We start from the raw sequence: 21,400 nt of genomic DNA, 5'->3' as shown, positions 1-21,400 counted from the left end.
TGCGACATGCCTGCGCGCCGCACTATGTGTTGTTTGTCAGTAATTGCTAAAAAAGTATTTTTGTTGATTTACTTTCAACTTTTTAGTGTTTTGGAAAACACTGATACGTCTCAACCTGTTCTGTAATTACGATAAAATTACTCTTTCGTTTATCAAATATAAATACTTCTTTCGATTGTAAAGTGTGATTAGAGGTTATGTTGAGCGTTTGGGAATTGGCCGTCATTTGTTTGATATTTGGCTTTCTGGGTAAAGTGTGCGCGGGTAAGTGAGCGCATGCGCACACTTATAACATCATCATCATCATCATCAGCCCGTTCAGACATTCAGCTCCTGCCTGTCTCCTTGCGTAAATCGTCACTCCTCCTTGCCTAAGGACGTCCTACACAAAGTTTGCCGAGACGCGGTCTCCACTCTAAAACACGTTCCCCCCAACGGTTATCGGTTCTACGACAAATATGGCCAGCTCACTGCCACTTCAGCTTACTCCGGTGGGTTATGTCGATGACTTTGATTTTTTGACGGATCACCTCATTTCTGATGCGATCCCTCAGAGAAACGCAGAGTATAACCCTTTCCATAGTCAGCTGAGCGACTTTAAACTGGTGGACCAGCCTTGTCGTGAGTGTAAGTGAGTGAGTGAGCATTTCGGCTCATATGTCATGACGGGTAGGACGCAATGGTTGAAGACTTTCGTCTAAGACACTGTAGGATCGACAATGTAAAGATTCGACGTAACTTCCCAAACACTGCCCAACCCAGCTGAATTATTCTATTCACCTCGTCCTCAAGGTTGTTTCTACCTAATCGCAAAGTCTGCCCGAGGTAGACATACATATCTTTAAATAACTTCGAGGGCGGTTCATTGAACATGATCTTGGTTTTATCCAAGTTTATCCGTAGGCCGATACGCATAGAAGAATCAGCTAGCTGGTTCAGCATTTTTTGTGGGTCCTGCAGCGTTTCTGCCACGATGACGATGTCGTCTGCGAATCTCAAGTGAGAGATGTATTCGCCATTGATGTTGATGCCACGTCCTTTCCAGTTCAGCATCTTGAACATATGTACATAAAATTGATCTGATAGACAGTTAACAATTGAAGTTAGTTAAAATTAAGGTTATTTTTGTCCCTCCTAAACTAAACATGTACTTATAAAGATATAACTATTCTTTCAATTTGATTTCTGCATAACAGGGACAACATCAAATGTTTGACAAAGTAGGGATGACCCATGTTACAAAAGCATGATTATGGTGTTGATAATGATCAATACCGAACATTGATACTTGATGTTTGTGGAGCTCTAAACATCGATGTTAATCGATAACATCGGTATTTTTTTTTTGCGACTGGAAGATATTATTAAAATCGAGAAATAGATGTAACGAACTCATATGTAGCTCACCGCATAGACCTTTTATCATATTTTTAACGACAACGTGAAATAACTCTGGATCAAGAGTTTCATCGGGAATTTCAGTTGATATAACGTTATCGATTTGATCCGGAGTAATTTTATGTACCAGCCAAATTAATACATGTGCATGCGGGAATCCCCTTTTTTGACATTCAATGTAGTACATATGGCAACGCACCTCTCCAAATATATGTTTTTTTTATAAGTGCTTTCAATTTTTGCCGAAAAACACGTGCTTTAATGTCATGACTGTCAGTTGTCGATTGTTCTTTAAATAAATTGTTTTAATATTATCCCACTGCGGATTACATGTAACTGTAATGAATAGATCCGGTCAACTATTTTTCGTACATAAGAAATTGCGTCTTGTGCATATTCGCTCATATGCCGTGGTCAACCAATAAACGAAGATGGCAATATAGTCAATCGCTCGATGTCATTTGCATTAGCATCATTCGCTATCGCAACTTGCAATTGAATATATTCTTCGGATCTTAATTTTGCTCGGTTGAAACGAACGAAAATTAAAACGTTCAGTTTCTATTTTAGCATACGTAGCAACGATGTACTGGTGATACAGTTTACCACATCTCGAGATATAATTTTGTGCTTGTGGACGAACCATCAATCGATACGAATAAAAATTCATGGCAGTAACTTTATTATTTGTATATTTAGACATGAAAATAAATGCAAACACTGCACTTTTAAATAATAAATTGAAATAAGACGTATTACCCATTGAAACTGGTGGATGAGTGTACTCATTTTTTAATTAATACTTACTTTTAATTTAACAGCACAATTCCTCGTCTGAAAAATCTCCAATAACAAAATGACCCGCCATTTATTAAATTCATTTGTTACAAAAAATGTGATAAATGAAGAACCACTCGACCGATTTTGAGCAAACTTCACATAAACCATCTACTGAATAGTCCAAACAAACCCTGAAAATTTAGTTTGGATAAGTGAGCCCGTTCTTGAGTTATGAAGTGACATTCGATATCACTTTTTTTATATATTTAGGTTTGAAAAATAGGTGTAACAATGTTTTAAATAATGCAAAATCATTTTAAAACATCAATGTTTTATTGTCTAACATCGATAATCATAGAAAATCAATGGTAATTCTCTAATAAATCTATTTTAAGGAAAAACAAAGATGTTTTTTTTTATAATATTCCTAGCATTTTTATCATACTTTCTCACCTTCTAAACCTTCCCTGGACTTCTACCAATAATTCAAGACCAAAATTAGCCAAATCGGTCCAGCCGTTCTCGAGTTTTAGCGAGACTAACGAACAGCAATTCATTTTTATATATATAGATTTGGAGCCGGCGTCAGCCACGGGCACAAGCCTCAACAATCAAAAGAAAGAAGCGATACGAGCCCCTTGATTAACCCAGTATATTATCGTATAAAAGGTAATTTGTAAGAAATATATTATAGGGATATACTATAGGGTTTTCTTGGCTGACACCGACTCCAAATATAGCAATAATTATAACTACATTATATAATCGTAAATTGACTTTTAAGTAGTGTAATATTTTTCATTTCATTTTACCTAGGAGGACTCTAAAGGATGGCCCAGTGGCTAGAACGCGTGCATCATAATCGATGATTGCGGGTTCAAACCCAGGCAAGCACCACTATATATATATATATATATATATATGCTTAATTTGTATTTATAATTCATCTCGTGCTCGGCGGTGAAGGAAAACATCGTGGGGAAACCTACATGTGTCTAATTTCATCAAAATTCTGCCAAAACCCGCATTGGAACAGCGTGGTGGAATATATTCCAAACCCTCTCCTTAATTAATGAGCTTTATCTCACCAGTGGGAAATTTACAGGCAGTTTACATTTACTTTAGTCTTTATTGTTCGAGAACGCACTTGCGAAAGCGATCGAAAAAATAGAAAAACTACCTCAGAAACCTTAAATCTACAACAGATAAAGAGATATGTATATATAATACTATATACATGTGTGTGTGTGTGTGTGTGTCGTCGTAAATTTTCTAACTCTACCACCGACTGCATCAACTTTCACCCTGTTATATTTGCATAAAATTTTCCATAAATGGACAGTAAATTTCATTCTTTCAAGTTCGACTAAAGTTGATACATCCGCATTAGATTTAAGTAATATTTACATAGCTAATTTATGTTTACAAAAATCACACATTTACATATATACATATAATGTAAATAATAACCATATAACGTTTAAACGTCCTGTATCAATGAAGTGTTCACGACGCTGAAATGACGTCTGTTTTTGACGAGGCTTTTGTGTGCAATGCGTTAATTAATTTATATAAACGGCGCCTACCGCTATGCAAGCTTGATTAAATTAATAATATTATGGAACAGCTAGCTTCTTGTGAAGGGTGTTCATTATACTAGACCGAGCACTTGCCTTGAGACATGCCGAATATACATACAATAATAATAAAAAAGACTTACAAATTACCTTTTGCTTTTATTTTAAATCTTTCAGGGATTCTTTGGGGCTATTTTCTACCATATTGTGATTCCAAGTAATGAGAAGTAAGATTGTCAATTATTTTTTCTGACTTTATTTTTTTTTTTGAGTATGTATTGCTACTTTAGTTGGATTCGTTAAATATATAAATAATCGATAAGAATGTGCACCGTACAGCAATACTGGGAATTATATATTTGTGCGATTAGAAGGTAAGTGAGCCAGTGTAACTACAGGCATAATGCACGAATGGCTAATATGAGAAACTACTATTGTTTCTTACAATACAAATGTATATGGGAAGTGGTCATCTTTATAGTAAGATGACCACTTCCCACACAACAGTTACCATTTGCCAGTTCACCTTCCTATATGGCATAAGAATTACACTATGCTCTAATTGAGTCTTATAAAGCTACCAAATCTCCACTATACAACTATCGTACAGCTCTTATAAAAATTAATAAAAATATATTATAAAACAATGTCAGAAGAGAAGTAAATGATACACGCGATGTCACGAGCCATTTTTAAGGCTTACAGAATGTACTGCTGCTGCAGTACTACCAAACGTATATCCATTTATCGATAATACGGTTATGTCAGATTTTGTTTTCTGTATAAAAGCAGATTAATTAGAACTTTATATAATAATATTAACATGAAAGCGAGTTTGTTCGTTTGTTGCTCTTTTACGACTAAAACTCTAATCATGAACTTTGAATATATGTACGTTATTAGGGCACAAAAAAAGGGAACCTAAAAACTGTCCTCTCTACAAACACGAGCAAAGTTGCGGGTAGGAACTAGCTGTATATTTTGTATTGATGTTGTACGATGTAAACATCCTAAACAGTCAATTACCTATACTTGTAGACATCATACAGCTGCTATATCCATGTGCGTGATGCACACATTCAAACAAGCATCTATTTATGACTATGTCTTCCGGTCAATGTCATCATGATCTCAAAATGAGTCAAAGAAGAATTACCATAGAACAAATCATTTCTCTTCTGTACCAAGTATTCAACTTCTAATCCCAAATATTTAAAACCAATAACAGTCTGAAAATCAAATTCTGAGAATGTTTGATACAAAAACCGCTTAAATTTTTGAGATCAAAAGACTCGATTGAGTTATACCAGCTATTAATACTTTTTCATATGAAATTTTATCAAAGCCCTTTATATCGTGTTATTTAAAATCTTCAAATTATTTTTCATATATATCCGCTCCGTTGCAGCACAAAGGAGTATTTATTTCAGAATAAAGCTTCACATTCATTTTCAGAAAACCAACCAGGACACTTTTTAGAATTAAAAAAACTACTAACTTTTTTCACTCTCCGATCAAAAACTCTCCAAAACTTCCTGGAAACCTTACAGTGTTGCACGGAAAGACAGACTAAGTTCAATAAGGATGTTTCAAAATAAAGTTTATTTCTTCTCTTGTAGAAACACAAACCATTGATTAGATCTTACATGTTCTTGTCGGTGACTGTACATTGCTTAAATTAATGATATTGATACTTTCAGATGTCATAATCATCCATCAGGTTAACATACAAAAAGAAAAATATCTAAATATTATATCTATTTTTTTGCGTAGTGGAACATACTTTAATGTAAATACAATACCTTAACAAGAACGTGTCAATTATTTGACATCGAATGAGTTCTTAACTTTAACCGAAGATTACGGGATCAAAACTAGCAGTACTGAATTTTGGTATGCTTAATTTGCGTTTGACGATGACGGAAAAAGTTGTGATGATACCTGCATGAGTCTGGTGAAATTCTGAGCCACATTGAAGCCGCACGGAAGAGTTAATTGATGCTGTTAAAATACTAAAGAATCGTAAGTACAAGTATATACATGTTATGTATGTATAGTTATCACAAATCTATCATATCAATGTTATTTGTATATCATTACCCATTTTAATGGTAATTATTAAAGGAAATATTTCTCAGAACTTAAGCAAAATATGCAGATCCCTCTGTATATTTTCAACCGACTTCAAAAAGGAGGAGGTTATCAATTCGTCTGTATTTTTTTTTTTTTTTTATGTTTGTTACCTCATAACTTTTTACTGGGTGGACCGATTTTGATAATTTTTTTTTTGTTTGAAAGGTAGTGCTTCCCGTGGGGTCCCATTTTTTTTTTATTTTTTTCCGATGATGGTATCCGTATGAAAACGACATAAGTCTTAAATTTGCATTATGTATATGCGCGACAAATAGGTGAATAACTCAAAATCACGTTAACCAATTTTGATGATTCTTTTTTTGTTATAAAGGATATACTTTAAGGGTAGTTTGGTGAAAGTTTGGTAAGGTTCTGAGCACAGGATCCATGACAAATTAAGGGACCGGGAGGGAACAATTCTGAAGAGCACGTTAGCAATACTCGGTCGAATCTTTTATTTATTTTTAAATATACTAAATAATTTGTTTATTTACGACATCACATTGCAAACTTCTAAAATTGTCAGTGTTTCTTTACTATATTGTTCATTTATTATATACACAAATCTTCCCCTTGAATTACACTATCTATTAAAAAAAACCGCATCAAAATCCGTTGCGTAGTTTTAAAGATATAGGGACAGATAATGCGACTTTGTTTTATACTATGTATTGACGGAACTCCTAAACGGCTTACAGTTAGGGTGCGATTTGGGGCAGAATTTCTTTCTGTCTTTAATCAAATTTTTGTGTATATGATGTACGACATAGCATACGAATAGCTCTTTTGCAAAGTTTTTTTACTGAGGTCGATTACAGCTCTTTCGAGGGTGGTACCTTGTAGTTTATGCCGCATGACGTATTAAAGCCGCATTTTCGAAAGTCTATTTTTGCTTTATTCGAAAGTTTCTTTTGAAATTGTCCCTGAAGTAGTTTCTGATTCCTATAAACAGTACGCTTAATCTATCCATATTAAGAAAAAAATTTTAGTCTACATCAGCTTCACTTAAAATCAGATTGACAAACAGATTGAAAAACAGAATAACAGCTTGTAGAAGCCTTAAAGCGATTTAAAGTGTAACTAAAAATCTTCCTAGAAAAACTTGCATATGGAAGTGTCATTACGTTAAAAATCCGTCAGAGATATTTCCGCTTCATCATATTTTAGTCCCAAGTAAATAAATTGCGTTGGAATCTCATGCTTGAATTTCAAATACTATAATATAATTTATCTGGCTGCTTTCAAAATTTTATCTCACAATCAGGGTTTAAATCAATATTGATACGAAGACAAAATTCTCCAATTTTTCTAATATTAGAGTTAAATATAACAAGAAAGAGCAAGTTTAGTAATAAAAGACCACTCACAAAAGACTGGTAGCACACTTTCCGGTCTTTTAGACTGAAACAGGAAAAGGAATTTCCGCATCTGGCCCGGACGCTAGTTATTTTAGGTTTCGCCACTCGCTATTTTCGAGGCGCATTTGCGAGACATATTTTAAACAAAACTCCTTTCCAATACCAAGACTTCCTTTTAATATAAATACAAATAATATGAAACGATGAAAAAGAAGCGGCTTTTATACTTTAATTCCGTATGAGTTGGGTCCATGATGTTAAAAGGGGATAAACTGGAGCGACTCATAGAGACATATAGGATTTTGAAAAGTAATTGTTAGGAAAAGAAAAATAATGTAATGATGTGGTAAATATTATATTATATTTCAGCGTTCCATATCCCAAAATCCCCTTTGAAAAAGATACATCTATAATAATGTAACATGAATTTAACTAATGCCCAATGCTTAATAGATCCTCTACTGCAGATGTCACCGCACTTGTAATTGCTTTGGTCATAAACAACAATAGATATGTTACGTATGATTATGTATAAATTCAATAATTATACCTAGTACCTCTCACTAATTAATATGTATTTTAACCCCTAACAACAAAAGCAGTATATTTGTGTTTCAATTACGCGTGAGTAAGCCAGTGTAACTAGAGGTACAAATTACATCTTAATTCCCAAGCTTGTTAGTACATTTTTCCATCTGCATATATATTTAAAAAAAAAACTTTACTTAAATAATGGTTTGAATGGCATAACGCAGGTATACCTTGTAATTGCGGTCTTCACTGACCTCAAACATAGAAAATAGTTTCAACGCTTATATCACAGTCAAACATTATAGGCTGGGAACGAGATGGTGCACCAAGTAAACATCTGCTAGGCATTAATGTAAAACTTCGTGAGGAAGCCTTCATATGACGCACGAACTTTTGTCACAAGTGTATCCGTCAATCTACATTGGAGCAGCATGATGGAATAACGCTAAGGTAAATTTCAGTAAATAAAACATTTTAATTTGGTTTGGTATACATTGAATAATTATCGCAATTCATGTGACAAAGCGAATTTTAAACCTTATCACATCGAGTAATGTAATGTGTGCAAAATGTCAAGCCAAATTTAATCATAAGAACACGTGAATAAATTTTAGTGTCTATTTCTTCTGATGCAAAAGAGATAAATCAGCTCGATGACACTCAGAAGGGAGGCGCCAAAAAACACTCCCCCGACCCCTCCAATGTCCACTGTAACAAAAATAGCTCGTTAGGGGCTTCTTTTGACAAATAAAAACTTTACCAGGAACGTGTCTTTGTAATAGTTTTCACTATGAGTCATTAAATTCATGGTAGGGGAATAATGAGTGCTTTGTATTTTGCCAGGATTAGTAAATCTGACGTTGAAAAGTCGCTCAGTAACTATTGTTGTTGAAATATTTATATACTCTATTTCAAACAAAATCTAAATTGAACTGATATTTAATATCACAGTCACATCGGTTTTCAATTGTAAAATCCAAAGTCGATTGCTTTTCAAATTGGAAAAGGTAACGAATCGTGAAAATACGATAATATATAAATGGGTTATCCCGTAAAAAGTTCATTGACTTCAACGATACAATTAGGCTTATCAAATAAATTCATTTTTATTCAAGTAAACTTCACAGTAAAGCGTTTTTGAATCGTCAACATATTAATACTACCACCATTTCGAAAAGCCTCCAACGATAAGAAAAGGCAAGAAACTCGAATAGTTGCTCGTTTCAAATAAACAGATTTACAATGCGTTTTTCTTTCAATAATTTGTGTCCTGTGAAGGAACCCGAGCCTAAGTCTACTTTTTGTATGAAGTACTCTTTTAATTTTATTTATTTTTATTTTATTTATATATATAAACTCGTGGTAGTCGTTATTCTTATATATATTATATAGTTGTACGTACGTCTCACAAAGGTGCAGCATTGTATTGCATTGGCCATTTTCGTCGCTACGTCAGACTGCTTATTTTTTAATTACGACGAGAGAAAAAATACCTTAACACTAAAGCGCCAAAATTATACTCCTGAAAAATTGAATTTAAAGTAAAAACTGTTCGCTTTTTCTCGTCCAGCATTTCTTGCATTGTTTCTTCATGGATAGTAGTGATTTTGCACCAAGCTGACCGTTCGTCTCGTTTGCCACCATTAGCGTTTTTTTTTTTTTATGTTATTGTGAACGATAAGGAGAAACCTGTTGGAGAGTGATTATCACTGCCCATGGACATCTGTATCAACGGGGGGCTTGCAGGAGCGTTTCCAGCCGTTAAGGAAGGAGTACGCTCTTTTTTTGAAGATTCCCAAACCGTATTGGTCCGTTCGTGCATTGCAGTGCAGTGTTTCTTCCTTTTCACTGAATCTCATGTTATAATGCCATAAGGCATTTTGGTAGCATAACAGTCATCTTAATATTATCAAATACTCGTAGGATGTTGGTTGTCATGTGTTAGGCAAAAGTAGCCTATGTCCTTTCCTGGAGTTCAAGTTTGCTTCATGTCAAATTTTATCAAATTCGGTTCAGCGGTTTGGTCATCAGAGCGACAGACAAACAGAGTTACTTTCACATTTATACTATTAATATAGATAAGAGTTTCCATACTAAATTTTATTAAAAACTTACCAACAAGTCCAAGAGTGTCCTTAATAGCGAGTCTTCGAACCCTCAGAGTCGGTAGCGAAGCAAATCGCACTCTAGCTCTGGACCCTCTCTTCATCAGCTCTGATGATAGTTTGCCGCTCACTCGACTATAGAACAAAGTGTATTAAGATTAAAGAGTATAATAAGTAAAGTAAGTAAAAGTAAAGTAAAGTAACAGCCTGTACATTTCCCACTAATGAGATTAGGCCTCCCCTTCCATTAGAGGAGAGGGTTTGGAACATATTCCACCACGCTGTTCCAATGCGGGTTGGTGGAATGCACATGTGGCAGAATTTCTATGAAAATAGACACATGCAGGTTTCCTCACGATGTTTTCCTTCACTGCTGAGCACGAGATGAATTATAAACACAAATTAAGCACATATATATATATATATATATATATATATATAGTGGTGCTTGCCTGGGTTTGCACCCGCAATCATCGGTTAAGATACATACGTACTAACCACTGGGCCATCTCAGCATCATAAGTAATCTTAGTTTACATGATGTAATTTCCAATCCTTAAATGGAACATTAAAATATATAACGTAAATTTTTAAACAAAAGGCAATCAGAACGTGCGCGACATTATATTGAAGCAACAAAATCCAATACAAATCCCAAACGAAATGACGAAATAGATGGGTCTATTTGTTGATATGTCAAAAGTGCTTTGACCTTTTGACGTCATAACATTTTACAAAAGATTTTTTTTATAACATTATCAATTATCCATATAAAATAAATTCTGTTTTATTATTAATTACTCGATATATTTTATTAATAAAGAAAAAGTTCGTTACGAGTTTTCAAAGTAACAAGAAAAATTAAATTTTGCTGGCAGAGTAATTAAGTTTTACCGGTACTGGAAGCCCTTTACGTAGTTCTGTAGCGGGGATTTTAATCCTTCGATTAAGGTTAGTACCGATTTGAATTCAGATTAACAATCCAACACTTTATTAGTTGTAATTTGTAACACCAATTTATATTGGTAGCTTCAAAATACTACTAAAAATTCCTTGGCATAAAACTTAATCTTTTTCTAGCTTCTGACTATATTTAGAAGCCGAATCTTGTAGTCAGTATTTTTATGAACTAGTCACTAAGGCTGGAAACAGATCTGGACCGGCGATATCTATGCAGGCCAATGAATGCAGCTACGCTGATCGTCCGTGCGAAGGTACCGTTGGTCCAGTCATCGGTCCAGCATATATCGGTCGATCATCAAGCTATCAGTTTGCATGGATGAGTACCGTGCTTTTCTGACGAAGCTCACTTTTTTTTTAACTGTTCACGTTTGTGTATGTTACGTGTTATAGCTCACCGTCATTGTAGAACAGAAAGCATTTCCACAACCATCAGTCAGGAAGTACGGTTAGCACTGACCGTCAGTCGAAATCTTTTTCCAGCCTATATAGCGAAATCATTGAAAAAATTATTAACATTAATCCAAAGGTCGAAACTGTCAAACTTAATGTAGCATTCCATTTTAGTATCTTAATCTGTGTACCAATTACATTATTCTATAACGGTTACGATACGTTCCCGCTTCTATTCAAATCCGACATCAAATATTCGTCACAAAAATGAATTCAGCTGAATTGGCTGGGGACTGAATCTGCAAATTTATAACGGTTCCCGATTCTATTGTGTGAGTGGAAAAGAAAACGGCTAAACGGCAGCGATTAGCCTACATAAGTATATTTTTAAATGGGCGATGTAAATTCAGTATTCTAAGCTGCGGATTATAGCTCATTTTTCACACATAAAGCCTTTATCCATATAAAGGCTTTATCAAGATAAAGGATAAGATTCTGAAGACTTAATTCACAAAGTTGATCTACTTTTCTTTTAGATAGACAATTATCAGAATTTCTTCTAACTAAGTTTCCTTACGATGTTTTCATCTCAATGTTCAATAATCTTTAGTAAGTCTATCGAGATCATGGACCAGGTGTATCAAAATAATTTTATTATAACCGAAATAGTTAATAATAATATTATTATGAATGACACATCACTAAGTAAGACTTCAATACATTGGAACTTACAACATTTGGTTTCCATTAAATTATTGGGTTTTATATTAAAAAATACTTACTTGTAAAATATGTGAACAGGTTTGTATTGTGTGTCGTCGCAAGCCATTGGACAATTGCATTCAAATTTCGGGAATTCATCTGAAATTATGTAAAGTTTGAATTTCACAATGAAGAGTTAAATTAGCATACACAAGTCAAAATTGAAAATAACGCCATTCTTTCGTTTATCAAGTCTCTGTTCTATAAATAAACATTCCTTTCTATCACCAGCCGTTGCAATAAAACGGGGTTCTGTATAATTAATATTAATACAAAATTATTTAGAACATCTGATACTGTAGCATACTTTTAAAGTCATTGGAAACATATATCCCTCAAGTGTCTTTGTTCTTATGCGCAAAAGTCACCGCTTCATGTGGAAGAAATATTTAAAGAGTTTTTACAGAGAATAAAATAAGGCTTGTCTGAGGCGTTTGACTTATCAGTATAATATGAGTATTTATCAGTGATCATACATAGTCAACGAAAGCTGAACAATGCTAACGAATATACAAATAATACCAGCGCGATAGGATCTAAAGAAGGAGTAACGTAACCAAAGATTGTGTTGGAAAATAAAATTTAAAAAATATAATTATGCTCTTAATTCTACATCGAAAATTTTCACGTTATTAAAGAGAGCTTCGTCATAAAATGAGCTTTTATTATACGTTATTGCAAAACACTTACCTCGATTTTGATATAAGCATGCCAAACCCTTAACATTGCATGCTGGTATTTTCACTGAAAAAAATTATAACTTATTAATTGTACAAAAAAAATGCCTTAAAATGTTATATTCGTGGCTTCGAACGAATATGAACCTATTTTTTATGTATGTCTATCTATCATACCTAACATATTCCCAAAAGAGCCCTTACTTATTCTCATAAACGTTAAAAAGGTCAAGTCTCCCAAAGTGTCAAACAAGTAGGTTTTTGCCGCAGACCTAACTCTTTACAAATAGTTCTACGTACTTTAACCTTTCTCTGTGTATAACGGACCTTAAAATAATTCACGCAAGAACAATGAATTCTGAACCTTTTCTATAGTTTCGTTTCGAAGAATTCCTTGCCAGTTCTTTCGTGAAAGGACGGTTCAATTTTTCTATTATAATATTGAAATGTATTTTTTTTCATGAAACGATATAAATGTTATCTAGAATATACTATGGAATATAACATTTTCATCTAACTGAAATGTTATTGTGTGTACTCAAATTTTATTAAATTTATTTAATATATGCATACAATATATAATTACATACAATTTATATTCATTTTTATATTTACAAACAATTTTTTTTGTCATAAACACGGTATTACTTGGGCAAATAAAATGTGTAATCAATCGTTAATTCAAAATTGAACTTTATTATCGACATGTTACAGTGTTAAATTAAAAGTAGAAGTACCAAGTTAAAGTAATAATAATAAACAAAAGAGAGTGATACATGTCACTGATGACGACAAACACAACGTTCCACGTATATTACACACGCACTCAAACACACAAACACAATCACAAACAAATCATCTCATCAGTTCCTTTTGATTCTTACCAATGTTAGCAAGGAAATGATGAGTACAGTTACAAAAGCTGTATTGCGCTAATGCTCTGCAAAACAGCAGACATCCACTGTATGTGTACTGTTTGAACGGCCAATCTGGGTATGGTGGGAGGTCGTCTTTAAAGAGACAGCCTCTCATCGTTTCAGATAACGATGACACAGATAAATCATTCACCGTTTGTTCCACCTGAAATTTCATCACACATGTTAGCTTGTAAGTTTCCCACTGCTGGGCTAAGGCCTCATCTCCCATTGAAAAGAAGCTTAGGAGCACATTCTTCCAGGTTACACCAATGCGGGTGGATGGATTCACGTTTGGCATTTCGTTGAAATAAGACACGTGCAGGTTTCCGCAGGATGTTATCCTTCACCACCGAAAACTAGACGAATTATAATATAAAAACAAATTAAGCATGAAATTACAATGGTGCTTGCCTGAGCTTGAATCCGTAATCAAATTGCAACAATCATAGTCAAGATGTACTAAACACTGGGCCATTTGGGTTCGTAAGCTACAAAACAAATTATAATAATAAAACTGACTACTGAATACTTTTCATGAGTTAAACTTAGTCTGATTTATATTCACATACTCTCAACCATCTTACCTTAAATATGCTCTAAATCTCCCCAAAGGGAGAGGAGATATTAGTCTAGTAGAAATTTACGCGCTGTACATGTTGGATAAAATTATTTATGTTTGTAATAATCATAAAAGCAATATATTACCTTTAAAATAGCCTCGAATTCAGTAACGAGGGGTAAGGAAGAGCTACGACTCAAAATATTCTCCAAAGCGGCGGATACGATGTCATCAGGTGCGTGAATTCTCACCTAAAAAAATTAAGGCAAATTTGAATTGAGCCATAAATGAAAATTCATGTAACGTTTCCCAGAAAAGTCATGGAATAACTTTATTATAATTTTGGAAGCTAGCAACATTATATCATGATTAGGGAAAGTCGCTTGGTGTGAAAATGTTTAAGGAAAACCTAATATAAATCCGTACAATGATTTTATTAACATTATTTTTTCTTTTACAATTGCTTTGATATATCATCATCCTCCATATATATATGTATGTGTATAAAATATAGGTGTTTGGTGGTAACTAATCACCACCATCTATCACCAACAGGCCATTGCTACCCGATTTCTGACCAAATTTATAAACAAAAAACTCTAATGAATTTAAATCTGCAACCAATATCGAATATAAAATCTATAGAGAAAAACCAGAAAAATAGCAATTACGCGTAATTGCTTCAGAATCCTGTCAAGTTCTCTGATAGAAGTGTCTTATACCCAACATATGGACTATAATACAGTGGTTCTTGACTGGCTCCGTGTAGTGTAAGATTTATTAAAAACTTTGGCAATTTATTGCATACACTCACAATACTAAAATTATTAATCTCTTTAAATATATAAAATGTTAATCTTATATATGGCATTTTTTGAATCTGGAGCAGAATTAAATTTATTGAGTTTATTGGCAAATAAAATCTATGTAAGAGATAATAAGGACTCGGAAAGGTATAGTAGGTCCTGCGATTGTTCTCGTCATATCATATACCGATCTTGTCATAAATCTATGATGTGCCATAGAATTAAGAAAATGAAAGAATAGACAAAGGCATATACTTTTTCAAATTAAACTGTATTTGTATGGCATTTAATGTAGTTCACTATAGTGTTTGTATTTCAGTATCACCAGGTGGCGAGTTTATTGTTACAAGTCGAATCAATTTAATCACGAGGTTCAAGAGACAGTTTTACAAGGAAAATTAATTAAATACTTACCCCAACTAATTCAACAGCTGAGAACGTGAAGTCGACGAGCCCGACTCGTCTGTTCACTGTCAAGATACTCGAATTGCCGAACAGGGCAGAATTGAATACGTAACAGATCCCATACTCGGTCTCAATTGGATGTAACCTTAAAATATGGATTTTAAATATTAAAATTGTTTTTATTTATCATAATCATCATCATCATATCAGCCGTAAGACGTCTACTGCTGAACACTGGTACTGCATGTACAAAAACTGAAGGTTTTTGTATATGGACAAAATATTATTTATTATTTATTTATTTAAAAGACACACAATCGGCATAAACACAATAAAATAGTAGTTAATAAAAGATCATCAGACTTATTCTGTGTGGTACACCATTACAGGCGTGTACGACACTTGCTACAATAAGATTATCAAATTAAAAAAAAAATATGAGACAATATTTTGACAAAAATGAAAACAAACATAAATTAAAAACAAATTCTAACGAAAATTACACCTAACTAATCACACTAAAATAAACTTAAGACAATATAAAAAAATACAATTGAATTAAAAAAAAAACTAAATAAGATAAAAGATTAGACTAAAACTCAATAACAGAAATAATATCACCTATTACATCGCCTTATCTATTAAAAAAATCGAATCAAAATCCGTTGCGTAATTTGAGAGATTTGAGTATGCATATAGGATATAAGGACAGAGAAAGCGACTTTGTTTTATACCATTTAGTGATTATTACTTGTTCGTACTTAGAATTACAAATAAAAAAAATATCCTTAAGCAGACTTCATCTTAGTTCCTTTACAAATCTCTATAGACAGAATCTCTCTTGTAAGATTAATTATAGATGAGATGCTGTGATTAACAGGCACTTGTTGACTCAATAGAATTATGGCGTTTATATATACGTATAATTTATCTCGACGTCCAAAGACTTCATTCAGCTATTTATTATTACAAATATATTATTATCACATTTCGCAGTAAATAAATAGTAGGTAGTAGTAGTAGGTACTTATAATATGGAGGGTATACTTCATTTACTTTGAAGAACTAGTAGAGCTTCAGAATCCATAGCATGTTAATTGCCTCAAATAAAAACGTATGTATAAATGTATTATATAATGTATAGATGACGTTTAATTACTTCAATTTTATGAACTAATATATAGTAATGTTACAAATGCGTTATTAATTATGTTTGTCTGTTGGTTTCTCTTTCACGGTTAAATCACTGAAACTTATTTAATGACATTTGATATCAATCAACAACAAACTAAGAGGATGGATATGAGCTACTTTTTGATCTCTAAAACCTTCGGACAAATCCCTGAGACGGGAGAGAAGTCGCAGGCGACAAATAGGTAGGTACATTTTTTTAAATTTTATTGAAATAGTGGAATGAATATTGGAAAACATTCTATATTTAAATTAAAAACAATGACGCTCATTACTTGTTATTAGTTAGTGTCGTATGCATAGACCTACATTACACACCCAATTGTTAAATGGTACAATGGTAACCCTAACCGATGAAAGACACGCTCGTGTTCTTATAATTTGTTTTACGCGCAATATCTTTTTAATTTATACATTTATTAAATTGTAGTTTTTATTTAAAAGGTATTTCTTAAAAGGTGATATGTGTGCGTATATTGCATATGTGTGCCAACAAGACAAGAGTTATTACATGGATGTACTTACTCGTCACAACATTTAAAATATCTCCCGCCCCACCAGCAATCTGTCAAAAGTTCAGAGCACCGGTGCCTTATCTTGTCAATGGCGTCTTCAAAATTTTCAACACATGTCTCATTGATCTTACAGACGTTACAAGTTCTACAGTACTTGACGTTCCAGAACGCAACCTCCTTGAAGAACGCAGCTAGATTTGATGACAATTTGTACCTGTTTAATAAAAAAACTCATTAATTTTTAATCGACTTCAAAAAATGAGAGGGTTATCAATTCGTCTGTGTGATGGGTGAACCGATTTTGGTAATTATTTCAGACATTAGCTCCAAAACTTACAATAATTGTAACTACATTACATAACCTTAAATTGACTTTTAAGTAGTCCAATATTTGACATTCCATTTTACTCGGAACTCTAAAAAATATTTTGAATACGCAATTATTTTTATTACTTTTTAGTGCATATTAATTTGTTTTGAAACCATTGTTTGCAGTCGGCATTTTTTGTTAAAATTTTTGTTTATTATTTGTATTTAGTAGGTATGTAAAACAAACAATAACACTGAACAAAATAAGAGTAAAATATCACGTTAACAAAATGCGATAACAGTGTCTCGTCATTCATTCATTAATTTCATCCTCCATGACATTAATATTCTATCGGATTACTAAACCGAAATCCGTTCCATTAAAAAATACTGGAATAAGATCAAAGTGTATGTAACCACACAGGCATATAATATTTAAATAAACTGATAATACACAGAGAGATACGGCTTATTGTATTTCCGGGAAAATCCCAGAATTTCCGCAAAGTGATATGATGCGAGTTGGTAAATTTAATTGGAATAAGCTATAAATGCAGGCTCTTTTCAATCCTGCATAATTTCAATTAAAAATGGATCCATATCACAGCATTATATAAAATTAGTTACATTTATTATAATAAACTTCATATTATTTACAGTATCTATGTAAAAAAAAAAAAAACCAAATAAAATATACAGAAAAGTTATCTGATAATGAAAATTATCTGTATAAAAATAAATACCAATAGTTCCAAAACTAATTCAAAAAGAATTGATCTAAAATCGAATTTCACACAGTCTGTCGTTGAAGGATATGTGAGCCAGACCATAGAATTTAACACGTATATACTTTAGGTCTATCGCTTAAGAATACTTTGTAGTATTCTTGTATTACGATTTTAAGGATATCTACGCCAGTGCAACAAGCAGTACACATTCAACAACAACAAAGATTGAGAACTACTTACTTATCAATACTTCTTACTCCTTTACAGCGATTGTGACCAATAACCATCAAGTAGCTAATTTGCCACAAAGCTATTAAAAACAAAATTACAATTCCACAACATAAAAGTACGTTGGATTTAATTTAACACGTCTGAATTCTCTTAGATACTTATTTCTGTTAGAGTACATTTTTTTTACACAATGTATAACTACAATTTATTAGAATATTTTAGTTAATAATATATCGATTGACTATTTTAAGAATATGTTGTAATGTAATATTTTAATTTATCCCGATTAATACAGGCCGATTGTCTGATACTGGCCGGTAAAAAAGAGAATATCAAGAAATCGAATGCGGCAGCAATGTTTGGTGATATTTAATTATTAATTTGGAAATAAATAGAATGAGAAGCTTAATTTAGATATAAAATACGGCATGTATTGTAAAACACGGATTAGTGGATAAAATGAATGTGAAAATAGTGCTAATAAATGAATCTGGAAGAATATCGATGTTTAAAATCGTGACCATCCTAAAATTTAATATTCAACAATGTAATTGACAATACCGTATGAAAGACTTACTGAGTTAAATACGCCTTAACTCGTCCATTATCGCTCTGCTCGCAAACTGTAACTGCCGGGAAGGGGGTGTTCCAATCTAGGTAATTCGTCTCAACGGAATAAGACGCGACGCCTGTTGAGAAAAGTTTGAGTGCAGATTGCAAGATGATGCTCGCGCCAAAACAACTCGACGTTAGCACTACAAGCCAGAATAACCTAAAAATATTTTAATTAAAATTACATAAGATCTAGTATCTTTATCTGATCTAGTATCTGTGCCCGCGACATTGTTTGAATTTAACAAAAAATATTATTGTAGCCTAAGTTACTCCATATTATATCAGTTATCTGCAGTGAAAGTCCCGTCAAAATCGGCCCAGCCGTTCCATAGATTAGCCGGAACAAACAGACAGACAGACGGACAAATATTGTAAAAAAAAATATTTTGGTATATGTGCAATGTATACATACATTATGCATTGAGTAAAAAGGGCTATTTTAATATTACAAACAGTATGTCTGTTTGTAATATTAAAATAGCCCAATTTTATTATAAGTATGATGTAAGTTATATCAATATAAATTTATATTTTGATTCATTTATACTGATTTCATTGTAAATACATAAACACAGTGGGGCTCGATATTTCGACATTATCTACGAATGTCTTGTTCAAGAGACTACCAACTAAAATTAAAAATCATGGTAAATATCCCGTATCTTTAATAAAAATAACCATGTTAATCTACAATCTTATACATGATCATAATAAAAAAGCCCAATGAGCCTTAATGTAGCAGTTGTAACACCTGAATCTTAACTAGAGACTGGGTTCAAATCCGGTAGTACTTAATCATAGCAACCTTTATTAAAAACAATAGGTTTTCTTTTTCTTAACTCTCTAGTAATCTACATTATAAGCACTCCTAAATATATTCTGTCCAAATAATAAAGTATTGTAAAAAATATATATTTGAACACATTTTCTTTGAATTTTTGTCCGCCTATGCACACATTTATAGTTAATAAGTAAATAATAACATAAACAATGAACACAGTATAAAACTCGACTTACCTCTTAAAGAAGGGAATATGAGATGTGGAAAATAAATTGTTGATCCCATGTAAATTGCTCATATCTCCGAAATATTCAATCTTGCGTTTCACATTTGCGTAAATTGAACGGCAAACGCTTCCATTGTTTTGAATCATATTGAAACTTTTTTTAAAGAACTCAATGAATTATAAATAGGCTCGATCGAAAAATAATATGAATATAGTAGGTACTTTAATAAATTAAAAAATATTTTAGATATATCCCAAATTATAAACATACATCACCGAAACACTTTATAAATAATAATATAATGAACAATCTATAAATAATAATCTGCCTCCTTTCCCCTTGAGGAGTAGGTTTTGGAACATATTCCACCACGCTGTTCCAATGCGGGCTGGTGAAAAACACATGTGGCAGAATTTCTATGAAATTTGTCACATGCAGGTTTTGTTTTCGTTCACCGCTGAGCACGAGATGAATCATAAAGACAAATGAAGCACATGAAACAGCGGTGCTTGTCTGGATTTGAACCCGCAATCATCGGTTAAGACGCACGCGTTCTAACCACTGGGCCATCTCGACTCTTACCTAACTAGTTTAGTATAAATTATAATTTACAGATTATCACAGAACAATATATTATTTTTAGCTATTTTCATATTTATGAAACGTTCACAATTAAAATTTATCTAAAAAAAACATTGTCTACAGTTACTAAATAGGATTTATACATTTCGTTTAATCAATACGTTATTTAAGTTCGAACGTTTAAATATAATGTCACAAGCTTTCATAACACGTTCGGTAACTAAGACTAAGACTATTTATTTGCAGGGTCGAATGTTCTAATAATTACCTCGGGGTGTATAAATCACAGTGTTAATGGAAAGTTTTGACATACAATATAATGCTACAGCTGTCACTTGTTTTGCTAACATTTAATAAAAGTAATTCCTATACAATACTTTTTTCTTATTTTCTTTTTAAAACACCAACTTTTAAATTGAAACTCCTTGGGCACGGTTAAGACCAATTTCTAAATTAAAAAGTTTCGTATAAAAATAATGTCACCATAGTTCCTCAAACTAAGATAACGTATGATTTTTTCGAGTCAATCAAAGTTAGTCGAGCCGTTGCTTTCTTGGTTATAATAAATTGCGTTATCTTTTTTATAACTCCTCATGTATATTTTTTTTATTGGGATGACATTTTATCAAGTCTTTATATTTTTGAGTCATCAAATTTTCATTAGTTAGATAGTGTAATAGGTTTTGCGCAAGCACCTCTGGTATGTACCATTCAAACATCAGATGTCATACCGGCAAACGACAATACTTAGTATTATTATGTCCAGGTGAGAAGGATGGATAAGCCATCGTAACTAGACGCTCAAGTGACTAAAATATATCTTGGATTCTACAGTTGGCATTTCCTTAGCGATTTCACGA

The 21,400-nt window shown here is 32.8% G+C and overlaps 1 protein-coding gene across 1 annotated transcript; it reads right to left on the bottom strand.

The window, feature by feature from the left end:
- Positions 1-8,283: 8,283 nt before the first annotated feature.
- LOC124535312 (sodium channel protein Nach-like) lies at positions 8,284-20,182 on the bottom strand. The gene is made up of 10 exons (XM_047111494.1): positions 19,968-20,182; positions 18,913-19,107; positions 17,078-17,281; positions 15,371-15,506; positions 14,297-14,401; positions 13,559-13,754; positions 12,688-12,741; positions 12,018-12,096; positions 9,893-10,017; positions 8,284-8,485 (listed from the first exon to the last, which is right to left on the bottom strand). The coding sequence occupies exons 1-10, from the start codon at positions 20,102-20,104 to the stop codon at positions 8,388-8,390; spliced, it is 1,329 nt and encodes a 442-aa protein (XP_046967450.1). The 5' UTR covers positions 20,105-20,182; the 3' UTR covers positions 8,284-8,387.
- Between the last annotated feature and the right edge of the window lie 1,218 nt (positions 20,183-21,400).

This window comes from Vanessa cardui, chromosome 14 (assembly GCF_905220365.1).
Source record: "Vanessa cardui chromosome 14, ilVanCard2.1, whole genome shotgun sequence".
Taxonomy (NCBI): domain Eukaryota; kingdom Metazoa; phylum Arthropoda; class Insecta; order Lepidoptera; family Nymphalidae; genus Vanessa; species Vanessa cardui.
This window is presented reverse-complemented; position numbering and strand designations above follow the sequence as displayed.